Source organism: Engystomops pustulosus, chromosome 5 (genome assembly GCF_040894005.1).
Source record: "Engystomops pustulosus chromosome 5, aEngPut4.maternal, whole genome shotgun sequence".
NCBI classification, from domain to species: Eukaryota; Metazoa; Chordata; class Amphibia; order Anura; family Leptodactylidae; genus Engystomops; species Engystomops pustulosus.
In genome coordinates, this window is record NC_092415.1 from 140,550,785 (window position 1) to 140,568,575 (window position 17,791).

Genomic DNA, 17,791 nt, shown 5'->3' on the forward strand with positions numbered 1-17,791 from the left:
GCCCATCCAGGAAAGTACAAGCCCAAGTAGTCTCTGCAGTTAATTTACATATTACTAAAATAAAGTTAGGTTAGGTTCCAGGATTATTAAATTACAGATTAGGACAGAGCCAGGCAGGAGGAATCTGCCATCAGATCTACTTCTGATGCTAGATTCCTCATGGTAGGTTTCCTTTAATAGTCTACATATGCCACCATATATTTAACAGCCCTGTCATATGTAAAGTCCTTGTAAATGAAACCTTAATATGGTTGGAACAAAGTAAAATTTCCCAACTTGAAATAAGCTGCTGTACAACTAGTTTACAGACTATTGCAATCTCTTTATTAATTGAATAAATAGAAAAACTTATTTAAATGATGACTCACCTTAACAGGAATTTTGTAGAGCTCTATAAAAAGTCAATCCAAAATACAATACCTCCTTCCAATACCATTGCTAATATTTTAATATCTTCTTCCCTAGAAACATCTTCTATCCCAGCATTGCATGGCCAAGTATTCAGTCTTTATAAGTGTAGTTTGCTGTCCATAAAGACCCAATTATTCCCTATTAGGATATTTTCCATAAAGAATGACTGTAGTAACTGACAGTCACAAGTCACATCTACGTAAGCGCATTGTATTTACATCTTGTACAGTCTAGCTTGCCCAAGAGATTTAGCTTTTTCCAGTGTCCAATTCTTCTTAGCATTTGTATGAAGTACACGCATTCAACACTTAATTATTTTCCTACCATTCCCTTAACTGAAACATTATAAATAAAAACTAAGTTCTAAAAAGCCATAAGAATATTTCCTACTCACATGGTTAGAAATTTCCATATCAGGTGACTGCAATGTGAAATATTAAAGTAGAGCATGTATAGTGTTGCCTTTTAATGCAATAGCATTTACAATGTGGTATTGTGTACCTAGAAAAATGTAGTCTGGCTTTACTAGTGTCTAACTTTAAAGTGGTGCTTAATGTGAGAGACAGCTTTAAGTGTGTGTGGATCATCTCACCCTATACTGTTATGACATTTCTCCCATTAAAATACTGGTGAATGTGTCTTAAGTATGCCGAATGTCCACCTGCCATTCTATGTAGGGCTATTAGCAATGAAAATAGAGTTGAAAAGGGAACCTGTCACTAGGAATGTGATTTTTATCTGGTGACAGGTTTCAATAACCTCTCAGAATTAGGAATCATTTCTGTAGTTTATACAAGTTTAATTCACATTAGCTTGCTCCCTGCCAGCAGCATGTGGTGAGTCCTGGATAGTCGTTGTTGAAGCTGCAGCCTCTGTTTGCCTGTATCAGTCTCCTCTCCTGCTCCTTTACACAGCTTCCCCGCCCCAACCCGCTTCATGTCATGCGTATAGAGCTGGCAGGGGAGGGGAGTGGTGTAGAGGAGAGGAAGTTTGCATAAGTTTGCAGGAACGCATGCTGCTGCTGTCATCTCTAGTACTCTGTACTCTGTAATGAGTACTTCTACCTAGCTCTACTCAATATCAATTGTTAGCTTTCACATAAGTGCTCAGCTCTTTCTTGGCGTGCTCTGATACTTTGTGCCACTTTATTAAGTATAACAGCCAATATTTCTTGTAAAAATAAAAATAAACCAGATTTAAGTCAGGACCAGGTAAATATCTGATGTCTTTAAGGGTGTCCCACTTTGTGAGCTTTGTGAGCTTTGGGAATCTGTAGATGTGCATCCCAGTGGATGGACCCACATTTAGCAGACTATTATGCTATACCTGATACATATACCATATGTGTCTCATGGTAAAACTCCTTTAGAGTGTTCTGTTTCATCTAGATTAAAGTTCCCAGTTGTTGATACCTTTTATTGACTAACTAAAAAGGATAATAACAATTGCAAGCTTTGGAGACTACTTAGGTCTTGTCAACCGGCATGGTACACTATGCCGGTTGACAAAACCTAAGTAGTGAATGAAGAATTTGCTTTCTAATCAGATGCTGTCTTGCAAGACAGCATCTGATTAGAAAGCAAATTCTTCATTTTGCCATCTTCTGGCGCTAATAACATTTTCATTCTTCTGTGTACAGCTCTGTATGTGGTGTCATTTTTTTGTTTCTTTTGATAATGTTTTCAATGCAACCATTTTAAGGACTGTATAGCCTTTTGATCACCCTTTATTGAATTTTTATTTTTTAAAATGACAAAAATGGGAATTTTGGGCGCTATTTTCCCTTACGGGGTTAAACGCATGGAATTACCGTTATTATATTTTGATAATGTTTTCAATGCAACCATTTTAAGGACTGTATAGCCTTTTGATCACCTTTTATTGAATTTTTATTTTTTAAAGTGACAAAAATGAGAATTTTGGGCGCTATTTTCCCTTACGGGGTTAAACGCATGGAATTACCGTTATTATATTTTGATAGATCGGACATTTTGGAACGTGACGATACCTTACATGTTTTTGATCCCTTCCCCTCCATGTGTCAGCAGTTTAGGTCACACTTACTCCCACTGAACCCTGCCTTTTGTTTTTTTATTTCCGTTTTTGCCACAAAGGGATCAAGAAATACTATTTTACAACTTTACGCTTGATAAACATTCCTTACCTAAGTGTTCTTCAATCTGATGTTGAAGGCAGTTTGATCTTTGCTGTACAAGTCTCAAAGAGGAACACAATATTTCAGAAATAATATATTTTGGAAGTCATGGCTAGAGAAGCTGTGTTCCCTGAAGGTTAGCAGCTGATTCACCATCTGTCATAAAGCAAGATACCTTCTGTCTCATTTACAGTATAATTAGCATTTGCTAACACCTAACACCTTTATTCTCACACCTACAATATGCTGCCATATTTTGTTTTCCAAAGTAAGATGCTGAGGCTTGAATTAGACACATATTATGTTTTTTTTTCTCATGCTTTACTATTTTTTCCTCTTAATATGGTTAATTTAAGAGTAAATGAATGCAAAAAAATTAAAATGATTGCTCAGGAGAATCATTGCAATGTATAATTAAAATGAATATTTTTCTCTGTATTTCTTATCTAGCTCTCTACATAATTATATAGAAACATTTTCAACAGCAAGGAGTAATGGAACCATTAAACCTGCTCCAAGTGTTCCGACAAGGTTTGTTTCTCTATAGTTTCACATGTCTTTAGAAATGATAAGCCTTTTTATTAAAGATACATAATGATATGTTCAATCTGAAATTTAATTGGTGTAATATATAATTAGGTTGGCTCCTTCTGATAATTTTATGTCTGTCTTTGGAGCTTCACTGCCCTAAGATTCAATCAAAGTGACTTTGGCCCTTGATAAATCTGCTGGCAGTGTCTTTTCCTGTGCAAGTTGTTTGTGACAGCTTTATAAAAAGTACTAAAAAAATCAAAAGCCGCAGCTCATAGGCCAGGGTGTGACTTGAGTCAATTTGTGTCATAACTTGCACCTCAATGGAAAGTAGCAATCCATGAATTCAGTCTTATTGTGAAAACTTAGCCATGTGAGTTGAATGAATTGGATGAAATCAGGGTCTATGTGACTTACATCTACAAGTATTTAGAGAAGTAAAAGGAGAAGAAGCAGGCATGGGTAGGCTGCAAAAAGGACCTGCAGAAAAGGTGGCCATGGAGTTGAAGGCTGGCTAAAAGAGGAGCAAGAGTGTGCGGTCCAGTTAAAGAGAACCCGTCAGGCAAAATAACCCCCCTAAACTAAATATATTTTCATAAACTGCCATTAGAGAGCATTGCATCTATCCCTTCATTGTCCCTCTACATGCCTGTAAACCTAAGCAATGAGGTCCTAAAGCTGTATGCAAATGACCTGTGAAATGTCCAATGAAGCATTAGCATATTCAAGCTGTCCACTCTATTCATGAGTGGGAGGTACAGCCACACCCCCAGTGCATGACTGACAGCCTGTATAATGATGTGAGGCTGTATAATGATGTGCTTCCTGGTGCTGGTGGCCACGCCTCCTGCAGCCTGTGTGTGTATAGGAGAGATACAGCAGCTCCAGGCAGCCATGTTATAGCAGCACATGTCAGATTCATGTGTAGCTGATGTCTGTGTCTCTCACCTGTATATTAGGAGGATGCAGCATGTCAGCAGATGCAGCACACACACACTAGCAATGCTTTACTATACATTACACACAGACATGAGCAGGGGGAGGAGAGGGGAGGGGAAACAGAGGTGACATCACTGCCTCTGACCATGTGACCAGCCTCATTTACATAATAAAGAAAAGATGATTTTACAATGAATAATCTATGAAATAACTAGATAAAGGCTGGGATGGATCCTTGTGAGCTGCTCCAACAGGTAGAGGTGACAGGACTAGTGACACAGACCTGATGACAGGTGTCCTTTAAAGAGTAGGTAATAGGAGTGCTGACTAGAGAAATAGGAGACATGGGAGTTCAGTCTGTGATAAAAAAAAGGGATGTGTTTGACATAGAGTGTAAAAAGACTGGTGGTGGCTATGTAAAAAAAAAAATAGGGACATCCATCAGATTTCCTAAATATATAGAATGCCTGCACTAAACTTCCCAAACTCAGCTCCAGCCATGGTTAGATAGAATTTCTGCACTGAGCCTCAGCCTGTGGCATTAGGGCATATACTGTGCTGGAGCCTGAGGAGGTGAATAACCACTAGACAGCAGTTACTTTATTACAAAATATCCCCAGAATATTATTCACCAATATTGGTATTCAAATTAAAGGAAATTAAAAAAAATATAAACAGAATAAAATAAGAAAATAAATTTGGGGAACATATTGTGTTATCCTGGAGACTAAAGTCCTTGAAGGACAGTTTATGTAACTACTTCAGAGACAAAGTACAATTATCCAAGAGAAGGCTATATTTTTAACATTGATGCTTTTTTTTTCCTAACAGCATATCAGACATGCTCAAACTATGTGAGGCAGATCCAGTGGATCTTCTCATTGATCTTGGATTTGGTATTGATGAACCGGATATTTGCACAAAAATTCCTTCCCGATTTATCATGACACCTTCTGAAGCTAAAGGAATTAACACACGTGTGTTTTTAGAGGCCCAGAAAATGCGAATGGAAACTGAACATCCCAATTTGTGTGGTAAGTATATAGTGAGTATTATATATTCAGTATTAAAGGACTTTATACCAGAAGACATGTATTCACAATGGGCCACATTTATCACTTTTGTGCGCCTAAGTGTAGTAGTTGCGCCTAAATTTGGGCGCACTGTTTTGCCAGAATTATCACAAGCTACAACCATCTGTGATAAGGTAATTTCCTGCCTCTTATTAATCACTTTACTTTAACACAGTTTAGGCGCAGTTTAGGCGCAGTTTAGGCGCAATGTTAGATTCGGGCACTTACATGTCATCCTGCTACAAGCTCCTCTCTGCTTCTCCCACAGCCCAGAATGAAGATAACACTCACAGCAGCACCCAGGTGTGTGACACCCAGCACCCAGTGACCTCCTCAGCAGGGGCTTCTCCTGGAGGGGATCCCCCAGTGCTGGTCTCCTGCTGCACCCCTGTAATTCTGCACAATATCCCCCTCAGACACTGTGCAGAATTACATGGGGGACACTTGTTTGTAGTATCTGCAAACTTGTGCAAACTTCTCTTCTCTCTTGCTGTGAGCTCAGCGTTTTGCAGAATATTTAGTAAATAGAAGGTGATGAACTGTAAATAGTCTGCAGCTCCTGTCTGTAATGTATCTAATTGTATCTATTATATGTTCCAGTGTCTGGCTGAGCTTTGCTGCTAGAAATGAGCTCTTCTGCAAAGGGGCTCAGTGCTTTCTTCTCAGATAACGCCACCTTCGAGCTGGAGTGTTTTTGCGCCCGTTTTTGCGCCTAAATGCAAAAGTCGCACGTGATGAATATCATTAGGCGCAGCAAAACATCTGGAATTGAACGATAGATGAGGGAAAGGTGGTTATTTTAGCTGCGCGGCTAATTTGACGTTTAATCGCAAAAATGGCGCAAAAACGGTGCGCCTAAACGAAAAGGCGCAAAAACAACAGAAAAAAACAAGTGATAAATGTGGCCCAATATCTTATTAAATACCCCATCATATTATGTTTGAATGATTATTAAACTGGAGTGATTTATAAAACAAGCTCCCTGCACATTTACTAAGAAAGTTGGAAACTTCACTAAAAGTGCTATTCCCTTGTATAATTCTGGGTGAGACCGATTCATTAAGAACATGCACCAGAAATCATGAATCTGGCGCTTCCCTGAACTTGCCCGAAAGAGTTCACCAACTTTTTTGTGGTGCACCTTTAACAAAGCGTATGCAACTTTGATTTTGCATGTTAAATACGGCGCTTGGTCCGACTGAGCGCCGCAATGCCCCCTTATTTGTGGCGCATGGAGGCTTGCACAGCTGCGCCACGAAAAGTTCCAATTGTAAATACCTCCAATTATAAGCTTTTGGGGGAATATTCACTGGAATAACTATTTTCCCACATTTGAAAGGCTATAATTCAACCAAGTATACACAAAAGCAGATGCAATTTTCAGAAAATAACAATCTTTATTGAAAAAACAGCAAATAAACCAATTAAAACCAAGAAATGGGATCAGAACTACAATCTCCCCATTCCTGAATTAAATATCAGCAAAACATATATCATATATGTAGCTTATAAAGATACTTAGAAGATTAATTATTGTAGGATCATAGTAATTACAGCAGTAACAAATAATAATATGATGTATAGCTAAGGCCGCTACAATAAAATACAATGCAATTTTGCATATAAGAGAAGCATTGTTACATTACCATAAAGGTCGTACCAATGGAAAGGGGAGAATAGGTACCCAAACTTCTTAAATACCTGTGACGTTTTCACCTAAAAGAATGTGCAATGTCCATCAGAAAACTGTTGCAAACCCCTTAGTAAATGTGCCCCAAAATCTCATTTGTGCCTCAATCTCATTTATATTATTTTCATAATTCATTTATAATAACTGTATGCCATTTTGAGAAAAGATACTTTTATGATCCTTTTGCTATGATAAATTCCGATTGCATTTAACTTTCTTTAATGTAAAGCATAAAATGCATCTCCAGGGATCGTCCTGAATATCAATTCCGTACCCCTCCTTCAGCTATTAGTTTAGCTAGTTTGACAGTAGTTTACAGTATTTTAACCATTAGGCATTTAATTTTCTTTGCTCTGTTCACACTTTAGAGAGGTAGAATAAAATATATTTTCTTATTTGTAGGCCGTTTCCGGCAACTGGAAGTCTTAGAACAGGTTACAAGTGCATTTTCCTCATTGCTGAATGATATTCACACTAATCAAAATAATGGCACCCAGTATGCAAGTTCTGAGAGGAAATCAACGCTTACTCCGGAGAAGAGAAAGAGAATACGGCAACTTCTTTGGAAAGTCTCCAAGCAGTTAAAAATAGTTGATGAGAACTCAAGTCCAACTATAAATCATTTAGAAGCAGATGTAGTAAAGGAAGAACAACAACATCTGGGACCATTAATGGATTCTAGCAATTTGAAGGATTTCAGAAAGCAAAGTGGTACTGGGGAGAGCAGTTTAGTGGCTTTGTCATGTGAGGATATAAATAAGAACACAGTATCTGATGGAAAAGAATTGGAAGCATGCTCACCTTCTACACCTATGAAACAACGTAACCATTCTGACATGGCAGGAAGAATCCAAACAGCCAAGGGCTCCAAAATGCTTTTGAAGACCTTCAAAAAAACTGCTCAACAAAGACTTTTGTCTCCAGATCCAGAGTCATTTGAAATGGAAGAGGTAAGCACTAGTGAAGCATATTGTATATTCATTGTGAAATGATTTACAGGCTTATTGATTGGGATTTGAGACAAATTACAAAAGTTTGTAATCCCGCCCACCATCTTGGTTGCTCTTTGTTCATTAATTGAAATGGACGTGCTCATGTAGCTCAGCTTGTCTGGCTCCAGAGATGCTAGTTCCCAGACAGAAAAACAGGAGGGGCTCCAGCAATGGCTAGGTGAATGTGAGGCTTCAATTTCATATATAATCCATCTTCTTTATTTGAACATGTAAAAAACATATGTTCTTAAAAGAAATCCATCTAGAGGGCAAAATGCACATGAAAAGATGACGCTTTTTGAGCAGCATGGCTCTTAACCATACCTGTGTGCTACCTGACCTGTGTAGCTCTAAATAGCACGGATAAGGGGAGTGAGGCGGCATATAGCTTGTGATGTCACTGGTGGGATGCGTCTTCCCCCGCTATGTTGTGAATAAGTATATTTGTGTTCCGATTTGTTGCTTCTATAGTTGTTTCAGATATATTTATTAAATGCATGTGCTATATGTACTATATGTACTGGACCCATTGGAAACTGAAAAAGTCAAAAGAAATGGTATAGGTAAGAGCACATTAAATGGTTATTCCCATACCGAAACATATAATGTGAACTGAGGCCATTATAATGTGAACTGAGGCATACTCAGCTATTCTAGCCACACAAAAAACCATGGTGTAAGATAAACCCAACATAATTAGTGTGTGTGTCACCAGCAGATGCATAACATGATAGAAATGTATATGGTGTACAGGTATTTCTAATATAGATACATTAGATTGTTCTTGTAATTGAGTCATTTTGGAAATCTAGTTTCTAGTTCCAAAAGTTCCAATAAGCTTCTCGCATGAGTAGTTTCTTTATCCCCGCCTCCGCAGTTGTCATGACTGTTTCAATAACTGTAATCTTGAAATGCTGTAAGGATCTTTAGTGTATCTCTTTGAAATGCTTAGAAAGTCCCTACAGTCCTTGTCCTATGTTTGTTTGAGAGGTGGCATCAGTTATGTGTTCTTTAAAACGTGTTTTAAGTTTTCTTTTAGTACACGTAACGTATTGGAGTTGACATTGTTCCCATTCTCCTTAGTAGACTACGTTGGTCGAATCACAGTTGCCATATCTTCTGATGTTATATGTCTTGTTTGTTGCTATTGACTTGATTGTTCCTGTTTTTGCATGTATTGACATTGTGGGCAGCGGGCTCCCCCTTAACAGACACTTCTTTTGTAGATCAGCCATATTGCATGTTTTTTGGTATTTTCAAAAATGTTTGGGGAACGATGTTCCCTATGGTAGTTGGCAAATATGCAAAAATAGAATAAAAGCCCTCACCAAATCCTATGAATAAATGTTAGTCTTTATTGTTCCATGTGGCGGTGCGGGGAGGATGCTAAACATGGCAGACGATGGGCCGTTTCATGCACCTGCGTTTTAGTTTCTGATTTGTAGTTTATGAAATGTCAGTTCACTGCAAAGGGGCCCACTAAGGCTCTGCCACCCGTTGGCCTACTAAAACCTGGAGCCCGCCCTGCTCACCCTTTGCCCACAAGGGAGAGTGATGCCATCTTCTGAACAGACTGGCTGACACATCCATCATAGCATGTAGTGTGCTCAGCAGTCAAGTCTGTACCTGAATACAATCTGTTTCTGTGTAAAAGGGCATAGGTGTATGTATGGGTGTGTAATAATCTGTGGGTATAGGTCACAGTAACTGTAATGCGTGTAAGTATGTATGCGAGTAGATTTTGGCCATGAAAGGTGTGTTTTGCCTAAGGAAAAGCTAGGCAGATGGCAGACCTGGCAAAGAAGGGTCTGTCTGATTAAGTTTAATTTGCAGCCAGCTGAAAGTCCTGTACAAGTACCTGGTGCAGACTTCCCACAATGGGGAAGAGACAGGCTACATTAAAGGCTTGTGGAACTGTGGCAGTAAAGTGATACTGTGAGTTTTGGGGTGACTGGCAGTAGGCCAGCACCTGGTGAGGTAGGGAACCTCAATGTATAGTTAGTGGCGGAGAGGCTTAGGCTTTATTTTTGCTGTTTTGTTTATTTTGTGTTACTGCCAAATAAAACTGGCTGATGTCAGTTGTACCCAAATTGCACAGTGTGTACAGTGACAATCCCAGACCCATTCCCTTACATTTAATGTCACTTTAACATACTGTATCTGTTAGGTTAGAGTCACATCTTTCCTGGGGACACAAGAGACTTTGGCCCACATTTGGCCCCTCCGCCAGTTTTTTGTCTGACTTTATTTCAAATACTGTTTGTAAATGAACAATTAAGGTACATATAAAAAGATAAAATATTTTTACAGAGGAAATTGACTTTGACCCTCTCCAGTCTGCTTGGTTCACTGCTCAGATCTTCCGTGAGGAAAGTCATTCATTTGTCTATGAAGGGAGAAGGATGAAAAGTCAAGTAGGAGAGGCACAGACCCAGGCACAAGCTGCATTAGAGAACTCTAGGGCTCCTTTCACACTTGCGTTTTTCATGCGCGTGTTCTGCACATGCTTTTGACATGCAGAACTTGTATTGCACTCTGACCCATTGTAATCAACACTCTTTTTCAGAATTGCACCATACAAGTCTATAGAGATGCATCAAAAACACATTGCATTCTGAGACACATGCAAGTCCAATGCAAGTGCAATGCAAATGAAAATGCATTGAAAACCCGCGTGAAAAACTGAGACATTGAACAATCTCTGACTGAAAACTGATTGGACTCTGATGCAAAATGTCAGTTTTTCAAATACCAATCCCTGATCGCACCCTGATCAAACCCTGATGTGATCTGCAACACAAGTGTGGAAGGGGCCTAAGTGTTTAGCCTCTGATGTCTTAGACCTCTGTGGGGAAGATTTGCACTGGGGTATTGTGCACCACTCATCCCTTTTATCTCAATAGGTAGGTTTGTTGTTGAATTTGTATGTAAGTCGGAACTGTATATTTTACAATTGTAGCCCGAGCCAAATTTTTTTGGGTCTTTGTGACAACTGGATTTAAAAAATGTTGGGTTGTCATAAGAACCAGGATTAACAATAAAGGATCATTACAGACACCTCCGATAACTGTTATAGCTGTTTATTGTAGCCTAAGGCTAAAGTACAGTAAATTGCCAACATCCAGAGGTCCGTTTGTAACTAGGGGTCGTATGTAAGTCGGGTGTTCTTAAGAAGGGGACCGCCTGTATATATATATATATATATATATATATATATATATATATATATATATATATCAGGTTCCAGCCTCTCAACACATTGTTAACCAAAGAGCAATAAGGATCAAATAATCCAAATCAAAATACAATATTGAGAGAGGACCTACAGACAATGCACCTAGAAATACTTCAAATACCTCAAACATTAAACAAATACACCAGATCACTAAATGTAAATAGCAATCTGTATTTATCATATGTGATACTACAACAAAACCACCCATTAAAAATATAGATACATTAAAAACAAACAAAAAAGACCTGGCCAGTGTGTCCTGTACTTTTACAAGGAAGCAAGGGGGGATATACAAACAATATCTTACTGGGTCACAGTGCAGAGTAATTTTATATATGGTGTAGAAAAAGAAGGATCCACTCACTCACATATGGATTTGCAGCATGTAGACATCAAAACCTTGAGCAGGTCCCGATGCAGCGAATCAAACAGTGCTGTCAGACGACTGAGACGTTCTTGTAGAATTAGGGTACTGTACATTGTGAAAGGTATGATCCCTTATGGTGGTTAGAAACCTGTATATTATAATATTATAATTTATTTATAGAGCACCATTAATTCCTTAGTGCCGTACAATCAGTAAGAGGTTCACATACATTTCATTAAGGCAAGAAAAAGTACGGTACAAATACAAAACTACAGTGATCAGGATTCAGGAACAAGTGGTAGGGGGACCCTGGCCGTGAGGACACACAATTTATATGCGAGGGTAGATGGAGACATGAGGTGAGGGAGCAGAGCAGTGTAGTTATTGTGTGCTGTAGGCGATATTTAAATTTAGTACTATTAATACAATGGCTTGACTGCATGGCCGGGCAATTCTAGAATTTCCCTATAGCCTGTGCCACAATCTAGTGACAGGTTATAGTGAATGTGTGTGGTCTTGCACTGCCGCACTTTGTGGCATGGCCTACTATACCCCCCCACATGCCAACTTGAAGAGGAGGTGGCGTAAAGGGCAGAAAAGTCGATATTCCTCGCCATGAGCCATCAGTTGTGACGCTAGTACAATCCTTTCTAAATCTGCATCTGTGTCTATATCTGTTCAATCCTCACTTCTCTGCTTCCCACTGAAAACAGATCTTAACAGTAAACCGGGCAGGTTAGGAGTAATGTCTTCTGTTTTTTACAGAGTTCATCTGAACTATATGGGGCACATTTACAAACATCAATGCAAACTGCACTAAATGCAGTTTGCCTGTATAGTGTACAGAGGGCGCAGGATTCAGTATTTCTAGCACACGTTATCATGAATCTAGTGCTCCATATACTGACTTCTCCGACAGAATGCACAAATTCTTTGTGGTGCACCTTTAACATAGGGCGTGAAACACAATGCTCGCAGACTTTGCATGTAAAATCTGGTGCAAGGTTCTGCTGAGTACCTGAACGCCCCCTAATTTGTGTCCTATGATGTCTAGTGCAACTGTGCCACAAAACGGTCGCGTGCAACACAAATGTGGTGCTGGCACTTCTTAAATACCTGTGAAAACAGTTTACACTTGAAAAAACTTGCAAAGTCAGACAAAAAACTGGCTCACAGAGCTTAGTAAATGTGGCCCTAAATTTACAAAAATATGCAATGTGGAAGTTACTCTTTAATGGTAAATATCAATTAGAAGTGACTTCTTAGTTCTAACAACCTTCTTCTCTAACAAAGCTGAGAATCCAGGAAAAAGCCAAGAATGTGAGGCCCCAGAATTGGACTACACGGTGCATTAGATGTCATTTGTTTAAGCTGAGCAAGTTTGTCAGCTGCAACTAATGCAAATATAAAGCCACTAGGTCATCTCATTTTACTTGGCTATATAAGCACATAGCTGCAAGCACTTGCTGACACCTTGGGTTTAAAAAATGTGAAAGCTACAGATGGAAAGAACAAGCTAAATGTACACATTTATAAACAGAATGTTAAAGGAGCACATGACACGACTTAACCACTTAAGGACAAAGCTCATTCCCTAATAGGACACGTCTTTCTCTATAGGGATTTAACTTTACAACTTTTTAATTTACCCAGGTTATTTTAAAAATATTTCCTTTATGAGACACATTGTACTATATGTTACTATTAAATTTTGGTTGATATGCTTAGTTTAGTTTAGTTATATAATTGAATACATAATTGGGAAGGAGTGTGGAAATAATTCCAAATTTTACAATATTTGATTCTTCAGACAAATACTTGCTACCAAAATAGTTACTAAATAACATTTAGCAATTCTCTTGTTTTTTTTCAATGGTTTCTTGTATTTTAGGATACTGGGAGGCATACAAATAAAGCAAATACAAAATGAATTTTTCAGAAACAATTATTTTAGGGACCAATTAAGGCTTTTTTTATTAGAAACTCCCAATACATCACCCCATTTTAACAGAACAACACCGCTCAAACTATTCATAAAAGCTTTTAGGAGGCTTTTCAACCCTAGACAATATGAAAATAAAATTTAGAATTTTCCCATTTTGACAAAAATGACCTACTATGTACATGTTCACACAGAGTATAGGAGAAAGCACATCCTAATGCATGTGTTATACATTAGGCATTTTATAATAAGTAATGCACAATGGCTAGTGCAAAGGTTGACAAACAAAGGTAAGCTAGTACTGCTCCACCCAATGATGTAATATTTGTTGTACATCGCCGGGTATCATAAATTGGATATATCTTCACTGACTGAACAGAACAGCAGATTTAATGAGTTAAGAAAGATGTCATTATGGGACAAACAAAGGGTTCAAAGTACATAGTTACTGTTGAAAAAAGCCATATGTTCCATCATGGAAATGACCAAAAGCCATTCAAAATTCATTTTGGCCATTGTCCCTGGTGGTCAAAAAGCCGTAGTTTAAATTACTGACTTAATACACTGGATAGTGTATGTTGAGGTTCTATTTAATATGTAAGTACATTATATAGCTATCTAATGTACTTTTATATGCTGTATAAATAGAACCTATATACATCATAACTGGAGGCTGCAGCAAAAACTCAAACCATGAACTATGATTTACTCATGAGCAGCATCACAAGGACCTGCACCATGATTAGCGGGTGTTAATGTTGTAGCCATATTACATGCTTATGGCTCTTTCACATTGGCGTTCAGCTTACGTTGATCGTCCATTGCTTTTTGTCTCTGTTTTATCTCCACTCTGCTTCCGTTTTGCTTCGGTTTTGTCTCTGCACCTAGAAAAAAAAATGAAGGTTTAACATTGCTTTGGAAACATCACACCTGGTTTTCCAAGAAATCCCTTACTAAAGTAAGCAGCTCCCCAGCCCTACCTCAGTAATAGCACATAGAACATGCCGAAAAAAAATTATATGTGATAAAAAAAAATTTGTAGTTTCACAATATATTGACACCAATAACTTTGTCCTACTTTGGTTTACATATCTGTTTAACATGTTATTCCTTGTGGGATGTGCTGAAGTTTTCATTGCTACTATTTTAGGGCTCCTTTTTATAAAACTTTTAATGTGTTACAAAATGGTGAAAAAGTGTCATTCCAGACATTTGGGCGCTATTTTCTGCTACAAGGTTCACTGCTGGGAAGAATTCTTTTTTATATTTTGATAGATCTGTACTTTTGGGTACCTAATATGTTTATGATTATATTCGTTAGGTGGATGATTTAATTTTTTTTTTTTTTTACACAACCCAGGGTACTTTAACACTAGGAGGTCTGATTTCTCTTATGATATACTGCAATACTACAGCAGTGTAGTATATGGAAAATGTTCTAGTGATCCATAACAGTGTAACATTATTACAGATCAGATAACGAATGACAGTTCCAGGCTATCATGAGAATGATCACTCCCCAATGACATCAAAATGAGTGATGATTAAAGACAATATGGCCTGCGGCTCCTTAGCCTGTGAGCCCTCTTCATACTACTTTAATAGCCTTGTGACATACTAGTATGTCAGCACATTGTTATCCTAATAAGACAAAAGGGTTTGTGATAAAATTTCCACTGAGGAGGAAGTAGTATATGTGAAATGTCCATACTTACAATGAAAACTATTGTAATCAAAGTAATCTGTTTGCATTTAAGGTGCTAAGTTTTGAAGAAGATTGTCCTAGAACAAGGAATCAGGACAAGGGATCAGGTCAGTATACTATGCTTTCACATTCATCTCTATAATGGGACATTTATTTGAAGAACATGGCACACACCAATTTTTTTTTGGTCTTTTCAAATGAATGAGCCTGAGCATCGATCAACTCCACAAGCTTCATAAGTCAGATCCTACTTGACAAAGGTCGAGATGACCGAAACGTCATGTTAAATAATTATGATCTGTGGAAAATTACACTTGTATCCACATACATTACGGTGAAGGCTTTTTGCAATGTGACTGGACAACATATGTAGAAAGTTTTATACATAGCACATAAGTTGTATATAACACATATGTCATATAAAACATATGCATCAATCTGTCACATCCATTTTCATGCCCAAATTTGGATCTTAAAATTCTCCATCTTGGTAAGGACACATGGGAATGACTTCAAAAGGTACAGGAAGCAGAAGTTAAAAAAGTGTAAAAACGTATGCCAACGTATGCAACGGATACAACATATACATCAAAAAAACCTAGACAATTTTGAAATGTATACCTTGCAGTATACGTCTGGCAGATGCAAAAAACGTGATGTGAACCCAGCCTCATAGGGCTTTCTTCTACCCTTGTAATGGCTCATATAGCTCAGCTATGCAGAGTACAAAGGGTCTACACCTGGGTTATGTGTCGCCTATATGTGTAGCATATAGAACACATAACTGTAAGACCCACAGCAGCTTCTGTAGATGTAATATCACTTATCTCTGTCATCGTCATATTCTGATGCCACAACCTGGATATGCTGCTCTGCAGGTGGCTGACACTGCAAGTCTTTTGTAGCCTCCGAATACTTAGGAATGCTGATGATGTCATGTGCTCCAGTTTTTAATGGCTTCACCATTCAGCTGTGCCTAAAGTTTTTTCAGGGAACTTGTTTTTCTGCTATACATTTCTGGAAACAAGTTTTCAGGTTGTGCTTGCATTTCCAGCACTACACACATATTGTACTGATCTGTAGTAACCTCACCTGTTCAGCCGTCACTGTTTATTTCTTGCCGTGATCTGACTACAGACATCCAGTGCAGTTAGAGATGTCTCAGAATATACACATTTTCAGATGGTGCTTTCCATAAGATCCTCGAGCAGTTTAGGCAGTGCCAAGCAAATTTATGGTAAACTCCCATTTTTGTTGTCATAAAGTTGTATTGTGTTTAAATACAAAGGTATCTATAAAATAAAATGTTTAAGTATTCTAGAAAAGGAAAAAAAAAGGTGCTTATAGACAGTGAACTTTATGGAAAGTTGATTTTCTGGATGAGACCCCCACACTCGGTCATGAAAGAAACACAATGCTGAAGGTGTTAAACTGCTTGGAAACATATTGGTAGTTGTTTATTAAGTCAATTTCTGCTGACAGGTTCCCTTTAAAGTTTAGAAATTGCCTCAAGGAGCACCTGGCCCCTTTCCATAGTCCATGATTAAAGAGAACCCATCAGGCAAATTAATCCTGAAGGCCCGTCAGGCAAATTAAACTAAATATATTTTCATAAACTGCCATTAGAAAGCATTGCCTCTATCCCTTCATTGTCCCTCTACATGCCTGTAAACTTAAGCAATGAGGTCTTAAAGCTATATGCAAATGACCTGTGAAATGTCCAATGAGTCATTACCATATTCAGCTGTCCAGCTTATTCATGAGTGGGAGGCACAGCTGCGCCCCCAGTGCATGACTGACAGCCTGTATAATGGTGTGAGGTATAATGGTGCAATGGCTCCTCCATGTGCTTACTGGTGTTGGTGCCCCCTGCAGCCTATGTGTGTATGAGATACTACTATACACGTGACTGACAGCCTGTATAATGGTGTAATGGCTCCTCCATGTGCGTCCTGGTGCTGGCGGCCCCCTGCAGCCTGTGGGTGTATGGGAGAGATACAACAGCTCCAGGCAGCCATGTTAAGCAGAACATGTCAGGTACTTGTGTAGCTGATGTCTGTGTCTCTCACATGTGTATTAGGAGGATGCAGCATGTTAGCAGATAAAGCACAGACACTAGCAATGCTTTACTATACATTACACACAAACATGAGCAGGGGGAGGAGTGACATCACTGCCTCTGACCATGTGATCAGCCTCATTTACATAATGAAGACAAGATGATTTTATAATGATTAATGTATGAATTGACTAGATAAAGGCTGTGATGGGAGCCTTGTGAGCTGAGGTGACAGAAATAGTGACAGAGACCTGATGTCAGGTGTCCTTTAAATACAGAAACCACATTTATTAAAGTGTTTGCACCAGTCTGACTTTGCACTAGAAAGAATGTGCAAACTGCTTGCACATGTATTTATAAAGTGTCTGCCTCAGTTTTGTGTCGCAGCTGCACTGTACCCGAAATGGCAGAAAAAATGTGCATCTAAAGGGAGGGGTGTGTTAGTGCTTAGTCTGAGTTTGTGCAACATTTATTACTGAAATGCATTACATTTCTGCAGTATGAACACATTTCACCAAAAAAAGTGCACACACCCAGAGCAGTGCAAGGGCCACTAGATTAATGAAGACCAGGGCCAGTTATGATGAATCCGCCATGTGCCGCACTCTGCACACTACAAAAGCAAACTGCACATCGTTTGCACTACTTTTGATAAATGTGGGCCAGAGTCTGAACCACGAGTATATGTTCCT

General features: G+C 38.6%; 1 protein-coding gene across 5 annotated transcripts in view; it reads left to right on the top strand.

Annotated features, from left to right (window-relative positions):
- The window catches only part of ITPRID1 (ITPR interacting domain containing 1), a 101,576-nt gene that overhangs the window by 45,861 nt on the left and 37,924 nt on the right, over window positions 1-17,791 (top strand). For all 5 annotated transcript variants that reach the window (XM_072153229.1, XM_072153230.1, XM_072153232.1 and 2 more), the window contains 4 exons: window positions 3,017-3,097; window positions 4,868-5,070; window positions 7,202-7,749; window positions 15,093-15,147. In XM_072153229.1, the coding sequence (XP_072009330.1) occupies window positions 3,017-3,097; window positions 4,868-5,070; window positions 7,202-7,749; window positions 15,093-15,147 (887 nt within the window). The remainder of the gene's footprint in view (window positions 1-3,016; window positions 3,098-4,867; window positions 5,071-7,201; window positions 7,750-15,092; window positions 15,148-17,791) is intronic.